Below are 26,847 nucleotides of genomic sequence, written 5' to 3'. Positions count from 1 at the left end.
CAGCCTCTTTAGGCAAAAGATCTCGTTAATCCTCCAACAATGTTAGGAATCTAGACTCTTGTTATCTCCAGTTAGATGAGGAGTTAGGCCCTGGCGAAGCCTACACACCTAGATAGTGGCAGAATTGGAACTCGACCACGCTAAGATGCCAGCCACTTCAGATTCGTGATTTCTGTCCTGCTGAAGCAACTGGATCGCCCTCAAGTCACATCACAAGCTGCAGCCTGTTTTTAATTCCTTCCTCCTACCCCCCTCGAAAATTCTGGACCGTAGCATGCATACAGAAAAGCACATAAAGCATGCGTGTAGAGTTCAATGTAAGATCGTAAAGCCAACACTTGGCCAACTCTCAGGCGTAGAAGCGGCCATGCCCCGCTCCCCAGCCCTCCTCCTGACCACACTCACATCATGTCCTTGCTTTTCTTAACCTTTTCCCTGGCTGCGTGCATTCTAAACAGTGTGGTGGAGCGGGCCTGCTTCTGACCTGTATCTGAATGGAACCATCATCTGTCTCTCAGCCTTTTGCTGGACATCCCGTTAGCAAGGTCTGTCCCTGTGTTCCTCTCCCAGCCCCTGGGACCAGGAAGTGGGTCCCAGCGGGCAGGTGTCTTATTCCAGGAAAGCAAGCCCACACCCAAACTCATTCACTGCGTTTGAATTTTCAAAAACCAGCAAGAGCAGTGCAAGAGAACCTTTTGTTGATTTAAACCCAACCCACCCTATTCAAAGTCCCTGTTGTGAAATAAGCACTCTAGGGGTTCTCCAGTGGGGGTCCCCCCCCGGGGTAACCCCCAACGCCGCCGCCTCCCCTTCACTCCGGCTGGGAGCTTTCCACGGTGAGGCCGGGATGGGGAGGGTCCTCCCTGCCTTCCTGACCCTAAAACTCCTGCCCTCTGACCCTCCCCAGGAAGACGAAGGGCAGTCCGGGGAGGTCCTGGACAGCCACATTTAAGGGATGGACTTGCCCCTCCCCGCCAATCTCCCTACTGGGCTTGCCAGTGGAAACTCCCAGATTAAAAGGTTCCAAAGCAAATCTACCTTTTAGGTCAACAATAACGTCTTCAAATCTTTGCTAATGGGAAGAGAATGTTCATATTTGGCTTCAACCCCAAAACATTGTATTCAGCAACTTTCGACAATACTGGTCGAGTTTACTTACTGATTTATTTTTTTGTGCCCCAGCTCCACACCTATCTGCACTCAGCTCGGAAATGCGGCGGCCGCCCCCAGGTCAGAAAAACCTGCTCTGGAGACGAGTGCGCGACATCTCCCACCCCTAGCGCTGCTGGGACCGGGAGGGGCCTTGTCGAAGCAGAGTCTCCTCCGCCCCGCTCCCCACCGCCCCCCGACCGCTGGGAGGCCGAGAGGCTAGAGTGGGTTCTGGCATCCAGAGCTCTACGGACGACAAGTGCATCTCCCCACCCGGCGGTGGCACAGTCCTAAAGCCCCGCCGGAGGAGGAGGGGTGTCTCACAGTACGAATCCCCCGCCCCCAGGCTGCGCCCCGCAAGAGGTGGGGCAGGTACCGTTTAGTTCTAAAGCGCCACCAACCCCCAATCTGTGCCCCGCAGGAGGCGTTGGTGTGCATCTCAGTTCTAAAACTCCCTTCCCGGGCTGTTCCCCGCAGGAGACGGCGTGCTGTCTCGGAGTTCTAAGTTCCCCCTCCCCTCGGTTCCCCGCCCCACGCCGCCTCCCGGGCCCGCGCTCGCGGCCGCCGCGCTGCGGCAGTAGCCGAGGGGCCCCGGGGCTGGACCGCGCGACCGCGAACGGAGCGCTCAGGCTGGTCGCACGCGCGGGAGACGAGCTCGCCTCCGCCGTCCCCAACTCCGCCATCCCCAGCTCCAATCCCAAGTGTCAACCCGGACTGTTTTTCTTTTCGATTAAAAGTTTCGTTTTAAACCCAGTGGGACCCGAATCCGGTTAGCTGCCTATAGAATTTCAAAGTCCAGGGAAGTTCTGTCGGGTAAAGCACTTTAGCCTCCGGCATTTTGCTGTAACTCTGTAAGCGCCCCCCAGCAGCCGCCGCGGGGAGACCCGACCCTCTCCCCGGAACCTCCGCACCCTTCCCTCTCCCCTCCCGGGTCCAACCCGCGCGGCGGCCGGGGCGGCGGTCTCCGCGGATCAGTGTTGCCGGGCTGGGGTGGGGGGCTTTGGCCGCGCCCAGCACCCGACGAGTGGAGCCACCGCCCCACTGGTAGTAGCCGCACCAGGCCCCCCAGCCCGCCTTTCCTGGCCTGGCTCCCTCGGCCCCGCCCCCCAGGGAGGCAGGGTGGGGAGGCCGCCCGGGAGTGAACCCGGCCCCCCGCCCCCGTCACCGCTGCGCCCCCGCGTCTCCATAGCGATTCTCCCGGCGCGCACCTCCGGGCCGGCCCCCCGCCCCCCCGGTTTGAACAATACGCGGCGGGGCCGGGGGCGGGGCCGGGCCTGGCCAGGGGCGGGGAGAGCGCGGGCGCTGGGGGCGCAGGCCGAGCGCACCGCCCAGGCAGCAGCCGGCCGCCGGGGTCTGAGAGGCGCGGTGCGGCCCAGCCCGCTCCGGGAGCGTAGCCCTCGCCCCGCTCCGGGCCCGCCCTGCTTCCCACGCCGCCCTGCCGAGCCAGCGCGGGAGCCACCTGGAGCCACCTAGAGCCGCCGCCGCCGCAGGTTGATGCGCGGCGCCCTCCCGGGACGCGCGGAGGAGCCATCTTGAAACCAACTTCGCAAACTTTCGCAAAGTGTTCTCGAAGTGGAAGCTGCGGGGGAGACCGGGAGCCCGGCCTCCGGTGTCCCCGCCAGGGCCCCCGGGGAGGCGGGGCGCGAGCCGCCCCGAGGGCCCGGCACAGGCCGCGCGGGAGCCGCCCCCCGGCCGCGCCGGGTGGATGCGGAGCCGCGCCGGGTGCATGGATTGTGCTCGGGCGCCCGGCTCGGGCTCGGGCTCCGGGCCATGGCGCCGCCGCCGCCCGTGCTGCCCGCGCTGCTGCTCCTGGCTGCGGTCGCCGCCCTACCGGTGTTGGGGCTTCGAGCGGCCGCCTGGGAGCTGCGAGTGCCCGGCGGGGCCCGCGCCTTCGCCCTCGGGCCCGGCTGGACCTATGCGCTGGACGCGGCGCGCACGCCCCGGGCGCTGCGGGAGCTGCTGGACGTGAGCCGCGACGGGCGGCTGGCGGCGCGGCGGCGCGGGCCGGGCGCGGGGCTCCGGAGCTGCGCGCGCCTGGGGGGACGCCCGCTGCCGCTGCATGTCCGCCTGGCTGCCCGTAGCGCCCAGACGGCGCTGAGCCTCCGCCTGCGGGCACGCGCGCACGGTCCCGGTTGCAGCGCCCGGCCCCGGGGCGGACGGGCTCCCGGCGCGGAGCTGCGCGCACGGGCTGTGCTCACGGTGCCTGACCCCGGCGCGGTGCTCTGCTTCCCGGGCCCCGGCGGCGGCGGGGCCACGCTGCACTCGGCGCTCGCGGCCCTGACCACGTTCCCCGCCTGCAGCTGCCCGCCGCGCGCCGGGTCCCGTTGCCCACGTCGCCCTGTCTGCCTGCCGCCTGGTGGCTCGGCCCGCCTGCGCCTGCTCTGTGCCCTGCGGCGCGCGGCCGGCACCATCCGGGTGGAGCTGGCGCTGGAGGCGGCCTCGGGGACACCCTCCCCATCGCTGTCGCCGCCAAGCCTGCCTCAGGTCGGGGCGGGGGCGGCGCGGCGGGCCCGGCGGGGTGCTGGCGGCAGCACTACCCCGCAGTTCCAGCTGCCCAGCTACCAGGTGTCGGTGCCCGAGAACGAGCCGGCGGGCACCGCGGTCATCGAGCTGCGCGCGCACGACCCGGACGAGGGCGAGGCGGGGCGCCTGAGCTACCAGATGGAGGCGCTGTTCGATGAGCGCTCCAATGGCTACTTCCTCATCGACTCCGACACGGGCTTGGTGAGCACCGCCCGCGCGCTGGACCGCGAGACCAAGGACACGCACGTACTCAAAGTGAGCGCTGTGGACCACGGCTCGCCACGGCGCTCGGCCGCCACCTACCTCACCGTCACAGTCAGCGACACCAACGACCACAGTCCGGTCTTCGAGCAGTCTGAGTACCGCGAGCGAGTGCGCGAGAACCTGGAGGTGGGCTACGAGGTTCTGACCATCCGCGCTACCGACGGCGACGCGCCCTCCAACGCCAATATGCGCTACCGGCTGCTGGAGGGCGCGGGTGGTGTCTTCGAGATCGACGAGCGCTCGGGCGTAGTGCGCACGCGGGCGGTGGTGGACCGGGAGGAAGAGGCCTCCTACCAGCTGCTGGTGGAGGCCAACGACCAGGGCCGCAACCCGGGCCCGCTCAGTGCCACTGCCACCGTGCACATCGTGGTGGAGGACGAGAACGACAACTACCCCCAGTTCAGCGAGAAGCGCTATGTGGTCCAGGTGCCCGAGGACGTGGCGGTCAACACGCCCGTGCTGCGCGTGCAGGCCACAGATCGGGACCAGGGCCAGAACGCGGCCATACACTACAGCATCATCAGCGGCAACCTGAAGGGGCAGTTCTACCTGCACTCGCTGAGCGGCAGCCTGGATGTGATCAACCCGCTGGACTTCGAGGCCATCCGCGAGTACACGCTGCGCATCAAGGCCCAGGACGGGGGCCGGCCGCCACTCATCAACTCCTCGGGGCTGGTCTCGGTGCAGGTGCTGGACGTGAACGACAACGCCCCCATATTTGTGAGCAGCCCCTTTCAGGCGGCCGTGCTGGAGAACGTGCCTCTGGGCCACTCGGTTCTGCACATCCAGGCGGTGGACGCGGACGCGGGTGAGAACGCGCGTCTGCGCTACCGCCTGGTGGACACCGCCTCGGCCTCCGTGGGCGGTGGCGGTGCTGGGCCCCAGGACCCCGCTTCGGCCGCGGACTTCCCTTTCCACATCCACAACAGCTCGGGCTGGATCACCGTGTGCGCGGAGCTGGACCGCGAGGAGGTGGAGCAGTACAGCTTCGGGGTGGAGGCGGTGGACCACGGTTCGCCGCCCATGAGCTCCTCCGCCAGCGTGTCCATCACGGTGCTAGACGTAAACGACAACGACCCCACGTTCACGCAGCCCGTGTACGAGCTGCGTTTGAACGAGGACGCAGCCGTGGGGAGCAGCGTGCTGACCCTGCGGGCCCTCGACCGGGATGCTAATAGTGTGATCACCTACCAGCTCACCGGCGGCAACACGCGGAACCGCTTCGCGCTCAGCAGCCAGAGCGGCGGCGGCCTCATCACGCTGGCGCTGCCGCTCGACTACAAGCAGGAACGGCAGTACGTGCTGGCGGTGACCGCCTCCGACGGCATGCGCGCGCACACCGCGCAGGTCTTCATCAACGTCACCGACGCCAACACCCACCGGCCGGTCTTCCAGAGCTCGCACTACACCGTGAGCGTCAGCGAGGAGCGGCCCGTGGGCACCTCCATCGCCACCATCAGCGCCACCGACGAGGACACCGGCGAGAACGCCCGCATCACCTACGTGCTGGAGGATCCGGTGCCGCAGTTCCGAATCGACCCCGACACCGGCACCATCTACACCATGACAGAGCTGGATTACGAGGACCAGGCCGCCTACACGCTGGCCATCACAGCCCGGGACAACGGTATCCCTCAGAAGTCCGACACCACCTCCCTGGAGATCCTCGTCCTGGACGCCAATGACAACGCACCGCGGTTCCTGCGGGATTTTTACCAGGGCTCCGTCTTCGAGGATGCTCCCCCGTCAACCAGCGTCCTCCAGGTCTCGGCCACGGATCGAGACTCAGGCCCCAATGGCCGCCTGCTGTACACCTTCCAGGGCGGGGACGATGGCGACGGGGACTTCTACATTGAGCCCACATCTGGCGTGATCCGCACCCAGCGCCGGCTGGACCGGGAGAACGTGGCCGTGTACGATCTTCGTGCCCTGGCCGTGGACCGGGGTAGCCCGGTGCCCCTTAGCGCCTCGGTGGAAATCCAGGTGACCGTCTTGGACATTAATGACAACCCTCCGGTGTTTGAGAGGGACGAGCTGGAGCTGTTTGTGGAGGAGAACAGCCCGGTGGGGTCCGTGGTGGCGAGGATTCGAGCTAGTGACCCCGACGAAGGCCCCAACGCCCAGATCATGTACCAGATTGTGGAAGGCAACGTGCCTGAGGTCTTCCAGCTTGACCTGCTGAGTGGGGACCTACGTGCCCTGGTCGAGCTGGACTTTGAGGTCCGGCGGGAGTACGTGCTCGTGGTGCAGGCCACGTCGGCCCCCCTGGTGAGCCGGGCCACGGTGCACATCCGCCTTCTGGACCAGAACGACAACCCGCCGGTGCTGCCGGACTTCCAGATCCTCTTCAACAACTACGTCACCAATAAGTCCAATAGCTTCCCCACTGGTGTGATTGGCCGCATCCCGGCCCACGACCCTGACCTCTCGGACAGCCTCAACTACACCTTCCTGCAGGGCAACGAGCTGCAGCTGCTGCTGCTGGACCCCGCCACGGGCGAGCTGCAGCTCAGCCATGACCTGAACAGCAACCGGCCGCTGGAGGCGCTCATGGAGGTGTCTGTTTCCGGTGAGTGGCCCTGGGGGCTCCGCGGGGCCACCTGGAGGGCTGCGGGCACCTGCCCCGAGCCCGCCCGGCTTGCCGGGGCGCAGTCAGGCCGGGCCCGGGTAGCTCCGGGGATTTGTGGCCTCCGGTTGGATGGTTGGATACCGCCAGCCCAGGGCGTGCTCCTCACTCAGGCCAAGAGGGTGAGAGGGGCACGGCACTGCTGCCCTCAGCGTTTTTGCTGGGAGCAGGCCTGGGCTTCTTCAAGTTCAAGACCGGGGCTTCCTGGGCTTTTCTCAGAGGGTCTGGCTCCCGAGTTGTGCTCTAGAAACCTGGTTTCGGAGGTTATCTGAGCGTCTGGTTTGCTTGGTGATGCTTTGTAATCAGCCACGTGCCTGTCTGGAAAGGTCAGAGGTCACTGTGTGCCCATGTGCCAATTAGTTCTTGGGTGGGACCGTTGTAAATTGCCGGATGGGTCCTTGAGTCGCCCTGCAAGACAGCTGGAGTTAGTTCCTTTCGTGTCTCTTTTCTGTCTCCTCCAGGTAGTAGCAGTCGGGTTTATGTGTGCTCGCCTGTGTGGGAGCTCTTTGAAAGCGCAGCCTCGTTTGATCTTGGCTTCAGCTCCTGGACGTGCCCTTGTAATTCGGATGTTACTTAGGGGCCTGCCTGGGTTGGCGGTGGAGCCAGTGTGGGAACCCTGCTGGGCTGGAGGGAGGGTGTCTCACCAGGCAGTCAGGGGTGGGTCCTCCATGCTGCTGACCTCCCTGTGGCAGGTGGAGCTGCGGGGCCAGAGAGGGGGACGAACAGGAGGACACAGAAGAGAGAGGGAAGGATTTGGCCGGGGCCGGGGGGGTGGGGTGGGGATTGGGGAACAGTAAAGAGACCCCCAGTGGCTCCTGCAGGCAGGTGACCTTAATTAGGAGACCAAACTATCACCAAAAAAGGCTAGGATCTGTGGGTTGAGTCAATGTTTCAGATGAATTGTTTAATCAATAAATTATTACAATACAGCATACCCATGGGAGCCCTGGAAGAATTAAAAAGTTAATTTTCTGATTTATTTTGTTTCCGCATTTGGCTGTAATTCTTTATATACTAAGGATTGGGTAGCAAACAGGTTCCAGTTGTTTGCTTATAAAATCCGGAACTTACAGGTCCAGTTTTGAGGCCATGCGATACTGCAACATTGATGTTATGTCAGCCTAGTCTGTCTGTAGGTGAATATTGTGGGTTTTGTGAAGTTGTGAATGTGTGTAGAGAATACGGAATAGGCCTTTAAGGAGAATTGTCAACCAGGGTTATGGACATTCCGAGCAGCAACAATTTAAAAAAAAGTCTCTTTCACAAATTTCCATTTGCATTTTCTCTTTCTTTTTTTCCCCTGTACTGCTTTATCTGCTAGATAAAGCAGAGTGGATGGAAAATTTAGCCTATATAAAAATGACTTGGGGGGACTTCCCTGGTGGTGCAGTGGTTAAGAATCCGCCTGCCAATGCAGGGAACACGGGTTCGATCCCTGGTCTGGGAAGATCCCACATGCCATGGAGCAACTAAGCCCGTGCGCCACAACTACTGAGCCTGTGCTCTAGAGCCCGTGAGCCACAACTACTGAGCCCGAGCACCTAGAGCCCATGCTTTGCAACAAGAGAAGCCACCGCTTGCCTCAACTAGAGAAAGCCTGCGCGCAGTAATGAAGACCTAACGCAGCCAAAAAAAAAAAATGACTTGGCAACATCATAGGTTTTTTTTTTTTTAATTTTTTTTTATTTATTGTTTTGTTAAAGACTTTTTTGATGTCGACGATTTTTAAAGTCTTTATTGAATTTGTTACAGTATTGCTTCTGTTTTACGTTTTGGTTTTTTGGCCATGAGGCATGTGGGATCTTACCTCCCCGACCAGGGATCGAACCCGCACCCCCTGCATTGGAAGGCGAAGTCTTAACCACTGGACCGCCAGGGAAGTCCCCATCATAGGGTTTTGAATTTACAGGGGATATGGTGCTTTAGTGGGAACGGGCGCACGCCGGGAGCAGGGATGTTTCATGTGTCTGAAGCATCAGGAATGTGGCCCCCCCCCCATGATGGCTGGATAAAGGGTTTAAGATGGATTTTTTTCAAAAGAGGTTAGTTACTGAGGGCCGTCTTGCCTACCTGGTGGAACCACAGCCAGGACCACAGTTGAAGGTGGGTTGGGTGCTCCATGCTATGCTGTAATTGTCCCAGTGATCCAGTTTGGGCTTCCAATCCTTGTGACGTACCCTCGTGTCAGTCAGGCACTGGGGCCTCATGTCCACCCTCCCAGATGATGATGATCACCTTGTACTGGGTTCTGCCTGGATATCAAGCAGTTTTGTAAACTCTTTTACCTACACCATCACTTATTCCTCTGGTGCCTGGGAAGTGAGTGGCCTTAGGCGGCTGCCCATTATACAGATGAAGAGACTGAGGCTCAGAGGGGTTACATCACTTCCTCAGGGTCACATAGCCGGCAAGCAGGAGCACCAGGCATCCAACCCAGATGTAAGCAAAACAAGCCGGCTCTTCGCACTCCCCTCTCTTACCTGAGAGAAAATTTTTGTTTTTTTAAAATTGTATTTCATTTTAGTTAATTTTTTTCAATATAAATTTTTTTTTAAAATTTATTTATTTATGGCTGTGTTGGGTCTTTGTTTCTGTGCGAGGGCTTTCTCTAGTTGTGGCAAGCGGGGGCCACTCTTCATCGTGGTGCGCGGGCCTCTCACTATCGCGGCCTCTCTTGTTGCGGAGCACAGGCTCCAGACGCGCAGGCTCAGTAATTGTGGCTCATGGGCCTAGTCGCTCCGCGGCATGTGGGATCTTCCCAGACCAGGGCTCGAACCCGTGTCCCCTGCATTGGCAGGCAGATTCTCAACCACTGCGCCACCAGGGAAGCCCTAACGTAAATTTATTTATTTATTTATTTATTTTTGGCTGCATTGGGTCTTCGTTACTGCACGCGGGCTTTCTCTAGCTGTGGTGAGCCAGGGCTACTCTTCGTTGCGGTGCATGGGCTTCTCATTGCGGTGGCTTCTCTTGTTGCGGAGCGCGGGCTCTAGATGCGTGGGCTTCACTAGTTGTGGCACGTGGGCTCGGTAGTTGTGGTGCACGGGCTTAGTTGCTCTGCGGCATGTGGGATCTTCCCGGGCCAGGGACTGAACCCGTGTCCCATGCATTGGCAGGCGGATTCTTAACGACTGCGCCACCAGGGAAGTCCCAAGAGAAGAGTTTTGAGGAATTAGTTGCTAAGCTGAATTGTTTCACGGCCGAATCCTTGCCCTGGTTTAAGTAGGCACCTTGGGATCCTGTACAACCCTCTGACCATTTGACGACTATTTAATGCTTCAAAGAAAAAAATATTATAAACTATAAATATGTAATTCCCAACAGCAAAGCTGTGTGTAGAAACAGAACAAAACAAAAAGATCAGCCTTTGAATTAACCAGACTTGGATTCTTAGGTTTTTTTAAAGGAAACAATGGGGAAAGCTGTGGTTTCAAACTCACAAGCTATTTTCAATGAAGTGTGATTGGCTTCCCCGGGTTTACAGCCGTACCCTATGGCCTCTAGCGCATTATTACCGCCCTTGAGGTGCTGTAAAGAAGAGCCCATGGGTCTTCCCTGGTGGCGCAGTGGTTAAGAATCCTCCTGCCAATGCAGGGGACACGGATTTGAGCCCTAGTCCAGGAAGATCCCACATGCCGCAGAGCAACTAAGCCCGTGCGCCACAACTACTGAGCCTGCGCTCTACAGCCCGCGAGCCACAACTACAGAGCCGGTGTGCCACAACTACTGAAGCCCGCGCGCCTAGAGCCTGTGCTCTGCAACAAGAGAAGCGACCGCAGTGAGAAGCCCGCGCACCGCAACAAAGAGTAGCCCCCGCTCGCTGCAACTAGAGAAAGCCCGTGCACAGCAACAAAGACACAAAGACACGATGCACCCAAAAATAAATAAATAAAATAAATAAATAAATGAAAAAGAAGAAGAGCCCAGTTGTACACTAGGTTTTGTGGAAGCCATGCCAGGAAGGGCTGGGTGCTTCCAGAAGTGGAGCCGCTGGGAAGGTGCACAGGATTGCGGGGACCGGGGGTGGGGGGTGGGGTCGGGGAGGGGGATGGGGTATGTGGTACCCAAGATGGACATGCTTGGGAGGAGGGCAGCTCCTTTTGCCTGGATGGGGGCGTTAGTACAATCTTTGGACTGGGAGCAGATAGTGTTGATGGTTTTATGTGGCCCACCAAGGACAAAACACTGAAAATTTTCTGAATTCTGAGTATAGTCACATTCAAATTGCTCCCGTTTTTAGATAACTTCCAGTGATACATGGTGTTTGTTTTATATGTGATATTTTTTTTTTTTTAATTTTTAAAATTTATTTTTGGTTGTATTGGGTCTGCGTTGCTATGTGCGGGCTTTCTCTAGTTGTGTTGAGCGGGGACTACTCTTCGTTGTGGTGCGCGGGCTTCTCCTTGCGGTGGCTTCTCTTGTTGCGGAGCACAGACTCTAGGTGCACGGGCTTCAGTAGTTGTGGCACGTAGGCTCAGTAGTTGTGGCTCGCAGGCTCTAGAGTGCAGGCTTAGTAGCTGTGGCTCACGGGTTTAGTTGCTCCGGGGCATGTGGGATCTCCCCGGTCTAGGGCTCGAACCTGTGTCCCCTGCATTGGCGGGCGGATTCTTAACCACTGCACCACCAGGGAAGTCCCTATATGTGACAGGTTTTTTTTTGTTTTTAATTTTTTTTTTAAAATAAATTTATTTATTTATTTTTGGCTGTTTTGGGTCTTTGTTGTTGCGCGCGGGCTTTGTCTAGTTGCCGCGAGCGGGGGCTACTCTTCGTTGTGATAGCACTGGCTTCTCATTGTGGTGGCTTCTCTTGTTGCGGAGCGCAGGCTCTAGGCGCGCAGGCTCAGGAGTTGTGGCGCACGGGCTTAGTTGCTCCGTGGCATGTGGGATCTTCCCGGACCAGGGCTCGAACCCGTTTGTTTCCCCTGCATTGGCAGGCGGATTCTTAACCACTGCACCACCAGGGAAGTCCCTATATGTGACAGTTTTTGAATGAGATTTAAAATTCTACGGTAGGGGCTTTTGTGCTCCGAATGTTTATAAGAGCTGTGTTTGCGTTTTAGAAAGCAGCGTGGCTAATAACCCAAGGGGACTGTCGCGTGTGGAGTCCCTTAGGTAGTTTTTCTAGATGTTGGTCATTTAGTAACACGGACACTTTAAATTCAACTTGAACATGTGTGTCCCTGTGGGTGTCCAGCCGTGAGCTGCACATCATGGAACGCGGCATTTGGTGGAAAATGACCTCGTGCTTGTGGGCATGTGGGCCAGTGGGGGTGGGAAAAGTAGCATTTTGCGGGGTAAAAATGATTGGGCCATGAGTCATTCAGACGTGTCAGAAAATACTGAAAGTCGTGAAATAACAAGATTGAATAACCTTTATCCGTTTACTCTGGTGGGGACTCGATGGGATAAAGCCGTCCAGGCTTGATAAAGTTTTAAAAAGTGTTTGCCGAGTTAAATACAGGATATCGTAGGGACTCTGATGGCCAACAAGGAAATAGGGAGATGGGCATTGTACCAGGCAGCGTCTGGAGGCAAGCATTATGTTTCTTTTCTGAATCTTACCATGTGGAAAAGGATCAGACCAGCTTAAACCACGTCAGTCGTCGAGCTGGATTCTCCAGTAACATAACTTGCCCGGAAGAGTTAGGTACTTTGGGAAGCTAGTTAACCGTCTCAGGGCTTCAGTATCTGGAGGTAGTCACTTGCTAATATACTTTCAGAAACACTGGCTCAGAAACAAGGGAGTGTTTATTTGTTTATCGAGTGCCTACTATGTGCCAGGCCTACTGTGTGCCAGGCCCTGGAGAGGGAGGTCGGGTGGGGACAGTCGATAAACAGGGAAGTGAATTCAGGGGGAGGGTGGGCTGGGGACTCCCCCGTGCCAAGGTGAGTGTGATATGCCTTCCCAGCGGGGGGCTGGGCATGGCTGAATCCCCTCCCCCCCAGCTGAGCTGCTGATGGGGGTGGGTGGACAGAGGGGATTTGGGAGGTTAGCTGGTGAGATGTGGAGGTGAGGGTGGGGTTGGTCAGCCCACGTGCTCCTCATGCTGGGACCCTCCCCCACGACCCCCACACCCCAACCCCATGCTACCTGTCTGCTCCTGCAGCAGCCGCATCAGTGGAAGGTATTGTCTCATCGAGGAGCACACCAGGGCCCCCAGAGGCTCGACCCCGCATCCTGGGCTCCCAGCTTGTGGTGGCCGCTTTGGGATTTGAACCCGGGACGGCGGCTCCCGAGCTGTGTTCTCTCAGGCTGTGCTTTGGGGAACATGCAGATGAAGATGGGGAGAGCAGGTACCTGCACCAGGGGAGGGCCCTGAGGCCACTTTGGACCCCGTGCAGCTGGGCACCTGTGACCTTGTCATGAAGACGGTTGGATGCACAGGTCTGGGCAGGAGAGACCAGCTGGGGCCACAGCCAGAGGTGGTGAGCATGGCCTCTGGGGTGACAGAGAGGACCATCATGGCCGCGGGGGTGGAGGGCACTCGGGCAGAGGACCCCTATGATGGGGACATGGGTCAGGTGCAGCCTGGGGGGGCCCAGGCAGGCTGGACCTGCCTGAGAGCTGGAGCCGGAATACCCACCTGCAGGAGGAAAAAACCAAGGGTCCGAGGCCCTGGGGGCTGAGGGAGTGTGAGGGCCTGAAGGGGGTCACCAGTGGCTGATGGCTTTTGGTGTTCAGGGAGCCTCAGGACAGAGGTGTGACTTGGGTTAGCCCAGGGGGGGTCCTTGATGGTCTCCATGAGAGCCGGGGTGTTGGGGGGCTTGGGGAGCAGAGGACTGGGTGACCGGGTATGGGGGAGACTCAGAGGGAAGGTGCGATGGCCATGGGGACCCAGGCAGAGTTGACAGTCGAGAGGAGTTGACCAGCTAACGGGCACAACCGTCCTGGCCCGTCCTGCAATGCTGCCTGCTTGCGCAGGTGTTCATCTGTCACAGGCGCTGGCACCTCGGGGGGGGCACTGGACTCAGGGGATAAGCCTCAGTGGCAGTCAAGGGCCTGCTGTGGCCGAGCTGAGTGTCGATGGGGCTGCAGGAGTCGGGGCGGGGACGGCGGCGTCTGCTTCTCTTTGAGCCACGGGACCCCTGATGCGGGAGCAGGAGGGCAGGGGAGGATGGGCAGGGGCTGAAGGGCACAGGTGACCTGGACTCACAAGGACCCAGCTTTCCCCATCTCAGCGCTGGCTACCTGGTGACCTGAGGTCTCCCATCTGTCCCCACGTACCAATGAGGGTGACAGAGAGACTGTTTTTTTTAAATCTGGGAAAAGTTGCAGCCACATGAGCCCTTCGGAAGAAGGGGTGGCGCTGATATCATACCTGGAAAAGTGACTGGTGTTGGTGACGCCACAAGTCTGTCCAGAACCTGGTGTCACCGTTGAAAGTCCACTTTGGTCTGGGCTGATGCACGCGCCTGTCCGTTTGGACACCTGAGAGCAGAAACCTGTTAAGGAACCAGGTGGGTGGGAGGGTGGGTGCCAGGGCCCTGGTAGCAGAGGCTGTGCCCCCGGGGCATGTAGTCTGGCTGGGCCGCCGGCACTTGGATGCAGACAGAAGCAGATTTTATCAAGTGGGGCAGAGAGTGCAGAAAATATTCTGAAGGCTGTCTTGATTCTTTTCAACTCACAGCCTTGGGGGAAAATAGTTTTCAGTTTTTTCTTCTTCTCTAACCTGAACACGTAGGTTCTTATAAAAGTCCTCCTTGGATACTGGGTGGAGGAGGGATAGTAAATAACCCTCTTCCTTTCTGCATGTTTGTTTTGGAAGGGTAACCGGGGTAACTCGGGTTAGGGACCCAGGTTGTGGTGGACAGAGGGCAGTAGCCTTTCGTTCTTGGGGACAATGGGCCCCCCTCTGCTTTGCCCTGTGGGCCTGAGGCTCGGCACATAGTAGGTGCTCAGCAAATCTGTGGATTATTTATGGAATGATCCAGAGGGGTCCGGGGGGAGGGGCCACGTGCCGAGGCCAAGGGCGGCTCCTCCTCTTCTGCCTTCACTTAGAGGACAGATGCGGGGGGAGGGGGCCTGTGCAGAGGACAAGGCACTCTCAGTTCCTTCCATGCTTGGCTGGGGGCTTGGCCCCGGGTGGAAGGAACGGGCTGTTTTAGGAGAACTCCAATGGCTGAATTCTGCTTTTGCTTCAGGTAAGAACTTGTGGCTACCTGGCTAATCAAGCACCTTTTTGGGCGTGAACATTCCGAAGCTGGGAAAAGCCCAGCAGGAGGCTTTATCATTTTTATCACTCTGTTGAGTGTCTCTTGATGTCCTGGATAAAGGCCATGGTTTTTTCTTAAACACACAGGCACGCACATGTACACATATACACACGTACACACCTATACACATACACATGTACGCGTGTCTACACATGAACACACACATGATTTAAACAACTACTTTAAAGGCAAACTATGTAGAATAACCTTTCCTTCCACCCACCGCACTACTGGGTTTTAACCTTTGCCGTCGTGGTGGAGGGCACGTGGGCCAACACAGGGGGTCCCTCGGAGCTGGGGGCCTTGTGCAGGGGTTTGGGAACGCACGGAGGATGGGGGACCCTGTGGAAGGCGCATTGTGCTAGCCCTTGGCCGGCGGACACCACCATGTCAGATCCGCAGTGCCCGGGAGGTCGGCGGCTGAGGCTGCAGGGGTTGGCCTTGTGGGCACCTTTCCATGTGCTTTTCCGTTGGAGCTGCCGGTGCAGGCGAACTTCAGGTGAGCTGGTGTCCTTTCTCCATGAATCTTGTGGGCGAGGTGACAGTCCCTCCATTTTCTAGGCAGGAACCTGAGATGCGCTGCCCCGCCCCTCACCTTTCGTCATGTTTCCTGAAAGGGTGGACACTTCCGGGTCCCCGAATGCCTTGTGCTGGCTCTGGGGAGCTGGGGGGTTATGGCCCCCCTCCCAAACCGCTCCCCTCCCTGGCAGTGCCCCCCAGCCCGCCTCCGCCTCTTTGCTGCGGCTTCATGGTCAGGGGTCAGGGCCTGGCCCTTGAGGACCAGGAGGCCCACGGTGCAGGAGGCTGGCCTCAGAGCCGCATGGGGCGTCTGGGCCGGTCACGTGAGAGCACGGTCACCACGCTGCTCTGGCCTGTGGGCCTGGGCTCTGCCTGCGTTATCTCACTGGGATCTCAGAGAACCCGCATTTCACAGCGGAGAGACAGAGGCCGGCGAGCTGGTCGTGGTGGGGAGGGCCAGGCCCAGACCCTGGTGTCTGAGTGCTCTAACCACTGTGGTGACCACCCCCTTCAATCCCCACCTTCGGCCAATGGCTGAGCCCTGGAAGGGGGAGCCCAGGTTTGGGGATTCTGAGGATGGAAGCTCGGTGAGAGTGACGGCATTGCCCAGAACAGGAGGGCTGAGGGTCACGTGTGCATCAGGCCTGATTCCACGGGAGCACTCGGCCCTTCCCCCCTCCCTCGGATGAGCAGGGTGGGGAAGCAGGGGCTCCTGGGGAGCTGTGCCCGAGTCTCTATGGGGTCTTCTGTGGTGGAGCTGTGTCATAGGAAAGTGTGGAGTGCAGGACCGGTGTGCACCAGGTGCAGGGAGGAACCAGAGCCAGTGCGGGGGTCAGAGCCACAGGCAGGGGAGGTGGGCGCCGATGAGGACCCCACACAGAGCAGCTGTCTGATGTGCCCTCGGGGGGCGTTCCGGCTCCAAGAGCACAGGTTCTGCTGGCCGGGGAGCCCCCTGCCAGCCTTCCCTCTTTCCCTCCCTCTCTCCCTCCATCTGTCAATCAAGAGTTTTCTCTCATTTCTTATAATGTGTTTTTACTGCTGGTTCCGTAGCTTTCTTATCTTTTTAGGAGTTTTAAAACACCTACTCTAAATTATACTTTGTTAAGGTAGACTAACAGCAAGTAGTGTAAATAAAGTCGTATGCTCTGTAAGCATTTGGAGATAAGAGCTTTCTTGCCAGGCAATACACTTTTATCAGTGAGTTGGTTTTTTTTTTTGGCCCCTCCTTGTGGCTTTCGGGACCTTAGTTCCCTGACCAGGTATCAAACCCTTGCCCCTTGTGGTGGAAGCGCAGAGTCCTAACCACTGGACCACCAGGGAGGTCCCTGTGAGTTGATTGTTGCAGGACCATTTCCATAGAGTGAAGTAGTTCAGCTGCTGTGCAGCCCTGCATTGGAAAAGGCCAAGTGCAGCCACCATCCCAGCAGCTGTCCTTTTGTGTTGTGACCCATCTCCAGTATTGGGGGGAGCATGAGGGAGGTTTCACTGGCGAGGAAGCCCGGGTGGCATGCCCTCGTGCTGATTGCTGACACTGGTCCGGATGGCCCTCTCTGGGCCTTGGTGCCCCCATTGAAATGGGGGTGGGGATGGGGTCATTGCCCAGGACCCTCCTCTCGACTCCTACCCTGTATCGTTCTGTAAGTGAAGGGTCCAGCCTGGGCTGTGACTTGGGAAACCTTTTTCTTGCCATGCACCGTGCAGGTGCTGAGAAATGATCACGTTTAAAAGCTGTTATGAAATACTTTCATATCCAGTATCTGATAAGGGAATACTATCCAGAACATGTAAAGAACTCCTGCAACTCAACAGCAGAGAAACAGACAACCAGATTAAACAATGGGCAAAGGACATGATAGACATTTCTCCCAAGAAGAGAGCCAGATGGTCAACAGGCAAAAGATGCTCAACACCACTGATCATTAGGAAAATGCAAATCAGAGCCACAGTGGGACACCACCTCAGACTTTTAGGATGGCCATTATGAAAACAAAACAAAGGAGAAAATAGCAAGTGTTGGCAAGGGTGTGGAGAAATCGGAACCCTTGTGCACTATTGGGAATGTAAAATGGTGCAGCTGCTGTGGAAAACAGTGTGGTGGTTCCTCAAAAAGTTAAACATAGAATTGCCATAGGATCCAGGAATTCCACTTCTGGACATACACCCCAAAAGAAGTAAAAGCAGGGACTTAAACAGATATTGGCACACCCATGTTCATAGCAGCACGATTCACAATAGCCAAAGGTGGAAGCAACCCAAGTGTCCATTGATGGATGAACGGATGAGCAAAAGTGGTCTCTACATACTACGGAATATCGTTCAGCCTTAAGAAGGAAGGAAGTTCTGACACAGGCTAACCACGTGGATGGACCTTGAGGGCGTTGTGCTCATTGAAATAAGCCAGACACAAAAGGACGAATATTGTAGGATTACTTGAGGTTGCTAGGGTAGTCAAATTCGTAGAGATAAAAAGTAAAATGGACGTTACCAGGGCTGGGGAAGAGGGAATGGGGGGGGGTTGTTGTTTGATGGGTATAAAGTTTGTTTGATGGGTATAAAGTTTCAGTTTTGCTAGATGAAAAGAGCTCTGGAGATGGATGGTGGTGATGGTTGCACAGTAACGTATTTAATGCCACTGAGCTGTACACTTAAAAATGACTACAGTGTTAAACTTTACGTACATTTTACCACAATTTAAAAAATGCCAACAAAGCAAAACTGTTCCGGCCACTCAGGTGCTGGTCAAGTGGAAGCAGGTGCCTTTGCCTTGTGGTTTTCCCGCCCCGAGACCTGCGCCCTGGTCCCTTTTGTCTTGTCCTGGGTTGTGATGGCATCCAGGCCCCTTCTGCAGAGCCCGGGTGTCTCATTCTTTGTGTTTCTGAGCTCAGCCTGTGGCTTGACAGCGTTCACAGCAAAAGGGGCAGATACGTTAATATAAATTTTGGGTCTGGTACGTGAGTAAAGTCTCTTTGGTGTTTAGCTGTATATTAGAGGCCGCAAAGATGAACATGTACCTTGCCTTTAAGGCCCAGGGTGAGAAGAAGGGTCCTCAGATCCCTGGGTGCCCGGGTGTCCCCAGGGCCTTGCAGCCCAGCCTGGGGAAGGAGGTTGGCTCGGGGTTGGGGATCCAGACCAGAGGCCAGTGCCTCCAGCTGGTCCCACGGCTGCACGGGAGGAGGCCAGCGGAGGGCGGGGACACTGCTGCCCCTCCCGCGTGCGAGGCGGGTTCCGCTCTCCCCAGCCTCACCCTGTCACTTGGCCCCTCCCCCCATCAGGACCAAGTCTCGGGTTCAGTACAACTTGGCACATGTGCCGGTCCAGGCGTATCTTTGTTGGCATTTCGACACATGTAAGCAATTAGGTATGATCCTTCCTTTTGTATTTTTATTGAGGTGACATTCACATAACATAAACCATTTCAAAGTGGACAATTCAGTGGCATTTGGTACATTCACAGTGATGTGCAACCACCACCTGTCTCTTTCTAAACGGTTTTTGTCACCTCCAGAGGAAACCCCATACCCATTAGGGTCACTCCCCCTCCCCTCACCTCCCAGCCCCTGGGAAACCCAGTTGTGTGGTCAAGGGTCAGCCAAAGCCCTTGCGCCCCCAGGGTCTGGGCCGGGGCAGAGATTCTGGCGGCGTCTTGGGGTTGCTTTGGGCCATCCTGTGTGAGATCCCCACTGGGCACTTCTGCTGCCTCTTGGTTCCCTCTGGAGCTTTGCCTGGGCTGTGCACAGAGGATTTGAGTTGTGGGTTCCTTACCCCGCCCAGCCCTCTCTCTGCACGTTCTGTAAAGTTCTGCTTCACTTACAGACTTTTACAGGCTGCATCCTGGGCTCAGATCAAGCCTCCTGAGAAGCCAAGGGACTTGTGATCGGCTGGATGTTAGATTGAGTGAGAGGGTCGGCCGATTCTGTTAGGACCAGTCCTTCAAGGTTACAGACCTGCTGCGTCAGCTTCGGGGGGCTGCTGTAACTGGTGCCTTCAAACAACGGACATTTATTCTCTCACGGTCCGGAGGCCACAGATCCGAGAAATCGAGGTATCGGCAGGTGCTCCCTCTGAAGCTGTAGGGCTTCCTGCCTCTTCCGGGGGTTGCCAGGACCCTCAGCCTGCAACTGCATCACCTGGTCTGCTTGCCTCGGTTATCACCTGGCCCCCTCCCCGTGTGTCTCTACATCTTCTCCTCGCTCATAAGAACTCCAGTCCTACTGAGTTTTGTTTTTTGGCCGCGCTGTGTGGCATGCAGGATCTTAGCTCCCCGACCAGGGCTCAAACCCGAGCCCCCCCCGTAGTGGAAGCGCTGAGTCCTAACCACTGGACCACCAGGGAAGTCCCTCCAGTCCTATCGAGTTTAGGGCCCATTCCACTCCTCTATGACTTCATCTTAATTTATATCTTTATCACATCCGCAGAGACCCTACTTCCAAATCAGGTCACGTTCACAGGTACCGGGGGTTTGGGACTTGGATGTATCTTTTTGGGGGACACGATTCAACCCACTATAGCACCTGCCTGCATGCTCGGGCGCATAACGGATTTCTTTCTGTTAAATCGGGTGATGGAGTTCTGCTTTCCCAGTGGAACCCACGGTCTGCCCACCTGAACACCTGGAACACAGCAGGGTCTCCCTTATTGTAGTGACCCATCGAGAGCCTCCCCTTTTCTCTCTTCCCCTCAGGCTCCTCTAATTAGACTGACTATCACACCAGATGAGGTTTCCTGTCGGTTGTGATCACACAGGCTCCTAACTCTCTACTCACTTAGGAAATCATAGCGGCCTTTGGGCTTAGTGGACGTGCGCGCATGCCTCCAGACGTGTAGTGAACAGAAGGTCGGTGTGAGGGCAGGTAAGCATGTTTTTAAGATGAGAGCTCACCCTGCTTTGCCTTTTGTGATTTGTTGCCCTGGGACCCGACTGTAGGAGTCTCCTTTTCGATTGATCCTCTCTTCTAAGCATGGAAAATTCTCTAATGTGTAATTGAAAGTTCCCCCAAATCTTCAAAGAGAGAATGGAAAATACTAAGGTTTATTGTTCTGAGAGATTTCCTGTGCATCCGGCACGTGGCCATCGGAGGTCAGGGATGTGTGCGTGTGCGCCTGTGTATGTGTGTGTGTGTACGTGGGTGCAGAGAGTTACAGCGCGTGTGCAAGGGCACCTCACGGTGGAACAGATATGCCCAAGGAAGTGGGATTGGGGGCCAGCGGTTCTGGACCCGGACAGCGCCACTTGTTGCTAAGTAGAAAATGACAAGTGCTACATGAAGTCGGTTTTGGGGGAAAACCAGGCGGAGGTGACCCCGAAGGCAGGAAGCTGAGGGCTTCAGGGTCGGGACAGCTGTCCAAGTCCCCGGTCTGGCCTGGGAAAGCCATTGTGTTTGCTGCAGGAACCCTGCTTTCCCTCCCTTTGTTTCTGTCACTCATCCGTCTGGCATTTTTTGAACCAAAAGTGAATTTGGGACAGTGTGGGAGCTGACCAAGCTCCTTCAGGGGCCAGACTGGCAGACTGGTGTGTGGCAGCTCCTTTCTCTGTAGCTGGGGAGCCCGGTGGGGGGGTTCTTTTTCCCTCTCTGTAGTGACCCCTCCACCAGGACGCCCTCCATCCTGCTTCCCCGGAACCAGTGAGTCTCTGCGTCTGCGTTCTCTGGAGCTGATGACCCCAGCCTCGGGGTCTTTCCTTTCTAACCCCCGCTTGGAAACCAAAAAGGGCGTCTCCTGGCTCACCCAGCCGGGACACGGGTTTGAGTAGGATTCGGTGGGTCGGCGGCAGGTGCTTTGGGGCAGTAGGGAGGCAGTGTGACGTGTAGCTGGGGCCACAGCTTCCTGTCGCAGCCCTGGGGTGTGGCCCCTGTCCTGAGAGTTGTTTTTAAACACTGTGCAAACTGGCGAGAGGTGGAGAGAACGGAGCTGAAGAGCGCAGGGAGTGACGTGGCCGTGGAAAGTGCCAGGAGGAACCGTGGCGGCGAGAGGAGCTTCTCGGTGTGTCCTTTCCCGTTGTTCTGTTTTACAAGGTCACATGTGCATGATCCCTGTTGGTGGGTGCTGCCTGGTAACGTTCTTGGGGTCGGCTTAACAGATCCTTTTAGGGAGGAAGCCTTTAGTGCCGCCAGCTAATAACACGAGTTAAACCTGAGCTTGTGATTTCTGAGCACGGTCTTGTTTACCGTGTATGCGTGCCCACAGGACAATTTACTGAACATAAAATCCAGCAACCTAGCCGTCACGGAGTGGACAGTCCAATGGCATTTGGGACATTCTCGGTGCCGTGCAACCATCACTCCTGTCTGGCTTGGGAATATTTTCAACTTGTATACTTTTTGGTTTACTTTATTGATGTTTGAAAAGATACTCTTAAATCACTAGCCTGTCAATGCCCATGATTGGGATTGGTTGCTTTTAGCGGAGTGGTGGTTGACTGTCTGGTGGGAAGGGAGGTAGGTGTCCACCCTCATCCTTGTGGGGCCTGTCTGCGGGGGCTGAGCGTGGAGCTTCTGCCCTAAGAGCCAGAGACACAGCTTTGGGTCTCAGCCTTGGTCTTTTGCCTGCCCCCATGCCCCGGCCGACACTGGAGTCACTGTGGGACCCGGGGAGGTTCACCATATAGGACTTCAGTGCTAAAACTGAGCAGGTCCTGGGCGGAGTAGGCAGGACTGTCACATTGCTGTCCCCTAGCCTGACAGCCCCTCTTGCATGACGCCCTGGACTCCATCTGAGACCTCGGGCAGCATCAGTCACATTCAGGCCTGTGGTCCACCCAGGGTGCCCCCAGCTGGTGCCGACCAGGCCCCATCCCGAGCCCCAGACCTAGTCCGCTGTGCCCACAGCCTGCCCTCTGTCAGATGTGTCTTCTAGAGTTTGCTAGTCTCCGCCCCTCCCACGTGTTGGCCTGAGGCCTTCCCACCCGATAATCTAGATATAATCTACCTGCCTTGGGCTTAGCCAACGCATGGCTCCGCCCCCTTCCCCACCTCCTGCCCCTCCACCGGGACTGAGCAGGTGTGTCTGGGCCTGAGGCTTTCTCACCCCTCATACCTTGTCCCTAAGTGGAATTCTGCCTCCCATACCCTACCCTAGTGTCCCACCTTGCCAGAGCCTCAGCCTCCGCTCCTGGAGACCTGGCCTGGCCCCGTGATGGCTACCCAGCGAGTCCTCAGACCCAGGGCCCCCCGGGACCCCTCCCTTGGGGCACTTGCTCACGGGAGGATGCCAGGTGGCAGAACTGAGCTCACTGTGTGGCCCCGGCTGCCCCCGCGGTCTCCCGAGCATCTCGCGTGTGCCCTGCTCCTCCCGCCGTCTCAGTCACCCCTTGGGGTCAAGGCCTCGTCCTTCCCAGCAGCCTGGCTCTCAGGGAGGTGTCCTTCCTGCGAACCTGTGCCCCCTTCCCCACCCCCCGCCATCGGCCCATCAGCATCCTGGGCTTGGCAGGTACGCCCACCGGCCTGCTCATAGAAGCTGTGCCCTCTGGGTGCTGGTGAGGCTAGGCTAGGTAATGTGCTTCTGGAGACGTGACGGTTAGTACTTTACACAGAAGATCTGACTCTCCCAGGTATTCTCTAGACTTTCCTGCTTTTTAAAAAGCTAATTTTATTCACTGGATGAGCAGGTCAGCATCCATTCGGGGAAACAGAAGCCACCCTAGGTATTTCAAGCAGAAAGGAATTTGATGCAGGGAATTGGGGCTGGAGGCAAAACCGGGTTGTCTGTTCCCCCACCCCTCCATCTCTGCCTCTGTTCCGTGGAGGCCAGTGGTCACCTTCTCTGGGCTGTCCATGCCACCCAGGGGTTGGACCAGGTCAGTGACTTACGACATTCCTTCAGCAGCAGAGCTCTTCACAGGAAATCATGGGCGATAAGATGAGCCCATTCCAACTGGGTGCCCCCCGGGGGCGCTGGGGGAAGGGGTCCCCCTGGGCATCACGGGATCGAGTTGGCCACTGAGGAGATGCCCAGGTGAAACCACAGTGTGGAGGATCCCCACCCATTGGGTGGGTGTGTGACAGTGTCCCTGAGTTCTTTTTTTTTTTTTTTAATTTATTTTATTTATTTATTTTTGGCTGCGTTGGGTCTTCGTTGCTGCACGTGGGCTTTCTCTAGTTGTGGAGAGCGGGGGCTACTCTTCGTTGCGGTGCATGGGCTTCTCATTGCGGTGGCTTCTCTTGTTGCGGAACACAGGCTCTAGGCAGTGGGCTTCAGTAGTTGTGGCACACGGGCTCAGTAGTTGTGGCTCGCAGGCTCTAGAGCACAGGCTCAGTAGTTGTGGTGCACGGGCTTAGTTGCTCCGCGGCATGTGGGATCTTCCCGGACCAGGGCTCGAACCTGTGTCCCCTGCCTTGGCAGGCGGATTCTTAACCACTGCGCCACCAGGGAAGCCCTGGCCCTGAGTTCTGAAGGCAACACAGGCTTGGGGTGCGGAGTTTGGAGTGGACGCCGGCGGCCCCGAGCGGCTTGGGGCACTCACCCGCCGGGCTGAAGGGCTGGAGGGCTGGCGGGTGCAGGCAGGCATCCCCGGGTGCGGAGTGGGGCTCCAGGGCTTTTCCTGCAGTGACTTGCTCTTGTTGAGGGGGTGAGGATGACTCAGAGAGCGGGTGCCAGGCCCGAGGCTCATTTTGCTGCACCGCTGAGCTGTGAGCTGAAGCTCCTCACTGCGGCCCTGGCATCCTCGGCGGACGGACTTTTCCCTGTGGGCTTGCTGCTCTTGACACTAAGAGGGGGACCATGGAGAGAGCGGGAGCGGCAGGGACAGTGACCGTGGTCCCTGCCTCCCAGCTGGGATCTGGCCGGGTGGCATCCTCGGGGCATGTCCCCCCAGGTCTGGTCTGACTCACTGGCAGCCGGGGCCTCCGGGGATCAGAACATGAACAGGCCTTGGTGGATGGGATATCTGGGGCCTGTTGAGATGCCGGGGCTTCTGCATCACACAGCTTAGCCATGCAGGAGTGACTCAGATGGTACAGTTTAGGGACCTTGACCCCATCGTCAGCGGTCTCACCTTGGCGATGAGGGTGGGGAAGACCCGCAGTCAAGCTTAGAGGCAGTTCCATTCTCAAGGGCCTGTTCCCACTGGGAGCTGGGAGGTGAGGGAAAGGTGGACATGCCCAATACAGAGCTGGCACAAACCGTAAACAGGACATTTCCATGGGCTTTGTTACTCTGAGGATGTGTGAACATTTGCCTCTGGCTTTTAGCTTCTGGGCTCACATTCCAACGAGCATGTGCAGCTGAGAGCTGGGCCTGGGGATGGACCCCACAGGCAGCATCTCCTGTGGGGACTGTAAGTCCCCCTGGCTTGATCTCTGCTCCTCAAGTTTCACGGTAGAGGGCGTGGCTGGAGTGCGTTGGATCACCTCCGTTTTTGTGTGGATGTTTTGTGTAATGCATCGGACTTCCTGGTGTGGACAAGGGCGCAGGCTGACCCAGGCATCCTGAAAACCTTACTCAGGACCCTCCATGGGGACTGTTTTCTTTTATTTTTTAATTTTTAAAATTTTTTGGCTGTGCCACGCGGCATATGGGATCTTAGTTCCCCGACCAGGGATCGAACCTGTGCCCCCTTTGGTGGAAGCGTGGAGTCCTAACCACTGGACCGCCAGGGAAGTCCCCGTGGGAACTGTTTTTGAACGTGGATTTTTATCTCCTTGCAGACTTACAGATTGTTTCACCCAAAGTCATCATGGGCGCTGCTTTCCCTGTGTTGTCTGATGTACAGAGAATAAAGTCAGCAGTGAGACACGCCGTTCGTTCCCCGAGGGCCTCCCTCCTGGCAGCCTGGGGGCCGTCGGGGCTCCGGGCTGGGATGGGGCCAGGCTTGTGCCTCAGGACGGAAATGACTTGTGCTTCCCTGGAGGCTGTGGGAGCCCAAGTGTGTCCTGGCGGAATTGAAATCGCTGACGCCGGGGGAAAACTAGAGGAGTCCATCACTCCACAGTTATGTGGCCAGGCAAGGGGACGCCCTACTCAATGCCTGGGCTGAGCAGTGAGAAGAGAGGGGGATTGTGTCTAATTATCAGGAGGCGCTCGCAGGGTGGCAGTGCCTGGGGGCTGCAGGGTGTCACCGAGGGTGCCTGCAGCTCAGCAGGAAGGGCAGCTCGTCCTGGTGCTGCCCCACCCCTGGGAGGTGCCCTCGCTGGCCCCCGACCCTTGGTCTGACCTGCTTCTCCCCCTGCTCCCTCTGCTTCTGCCCTCAGTGTCACCCTGGGGTGCCCCATTATGCCTTGGGGGCCCCCAAGGGAACGTGACACTGCGGAGTGTCAGCCGCACTGCCCTGAGATCTCATGGCTCTCTGTGCCCCGGGTGCCCAGCTCAAGGTGAAGGCATGGCCAGTGTTTGTTGAGTGAATAAGTGGTCGCGTGCCAAAGAAACTTAGCATGGTTAATATCCTGTTGTAAAATAGGACAAAAGGGAAGCTTTGCTCCACGTCATGCTCTGCCTGGGAGAGCTGTGACACTGTGACGAACGGTGTCCCAGTTGGGATTTAAGAGCCTTGACCAGGGGGATTGTCAGGATCCTGGGTGGGAGCTGGTTGGCACTGACCGGCCGTGTGGAACTGCCAAGCTGGCCCCATGGTCTGCAGGGAGCACCGGCTGTGCTTGTTGCCTGTGCTTTTTCCCATATTAATCATGTTTTAAATCCCATCTTCGGGCCTAGGTAAAAATAAAACCAGAAAAACTGCTGAGCAGACAGACCGTGGGGAAGGCAACACTGTGTGTTTTCAATTTTTAGTTTTTTAAACCTTTACTGTGGGCTATTAATAGAAATTGCTTTTCAGAATCAAAAATGTTTTTGGTCTGTTCAAAAAGCACTCAGGAAATTCTCCCAATATCGAAAAGCAATAAAGGAGGAAGCAGGAAATCGCCCCTGACCCCAAGCCCAGACGCAGCCCCTGTTGCCCTTGTGGGTTAAGTCAGGTTTTCTTTGGCTGCTCTTTCCGACTTTTCTCTGGGCTGTGTGTCTGTGGCGGGGAAGGCGGCTTCCCTGTGTGGCTCATCCTGGTGTCGGCAGCCCCCCTTCCCCCCCACCCTGGTGGGGCAGGGTTGTCATGGCGATGGAGCTCCGGAGCTTTCGGGAGGCACCTCTGGGGCCCTTGCACTGAAGAGCCGTCCCCTTTGTCCAGGGACAATGGGGCCCTGAAGGACTGTTTGTGTGTCCGGCTCACTTTAATTACCTTCAAGGGGAGCCCCTGGGAAGAGGGAGTCCCCATCTACTTGGAATGAGCTGCTCCTTTCCTGAAATGCTTACGCTTGGATCCCTCGCTTTAAAAAATAACGTAGGTATTTCACACCAGAGGCCTTAGCTTTTATGACTTCACCGTAATGGGCCAGAGATGGACTCCGAGGGTAGCCACCTGGAGGCCTGTCCTTGTCTGCTGCGTGCAGAACCAGTGCGCCACATTTAGAGCCAATGTCACCAACTGCCCTGGGAAGCACACAGTCCCTCTCGGCCTGCAGCCCATGTGCCGGGCATGAGGGGTGGCCTTCCCGGAGGAGCTGTAAAGCTCCAGCATTGTCACCTGTGCCCCATGAGGCACGTCAGGCTGAACAGAGGAGGGGAGGGCCC

The 26,847-nt window shown here is 57.4% G+C and overlaps 1 protein-coding gene across 8 annotated transcripts in view; it reads left to right on the top strand.

The window, feature by feature from the left end:
* Window positions 1-2,462: 2,462 nt before the first annotated feature.
* Window positions 2,463-26,847, top strand: part of CELSR1 (cadherin EGF LAG seven-pass G-type receptor 1) — a 149,315-nt gene continuing 124,930 nt past the window's right edge. For all 8 annotated transcript variants that reach the window (XM_036864896.1, XM_036864897.1, XM_036864900.1 and 5 more), the window contains exon 1: window positions 2,463-6,505. In XM_036864896.1, coding sequence (XP_036720791.1) covers window positions 2,920-6,505 — 3,586 coding nt within the window. In that variant the 5' untranslated portion in view covers window positions 2,463-2,919. The remainder of the gene's footprint in view (window positions 6,506-26,847) is intronic.

Source organism: Balaenoptera musculus, chromosome 10 (genome assembly GCF_009873245.2).
Source record: "Balaenoptera musculus isolate JJ_BM4_2016_0621 chromosome 10, mBalMus1.pri.v3, whole genome shotgun sequence".
Classification (NCBI taxonomy): domain Eukaryota; kingdom Metazoa; phylum Chordata; class Mammalia; order Artiodactyla; family Balaenopteridae; genus Balaenoptera; species Balaenoptera musculus.
This window is presented reverse-complemented; position numbering and strand designations above follow the sequence as displayed.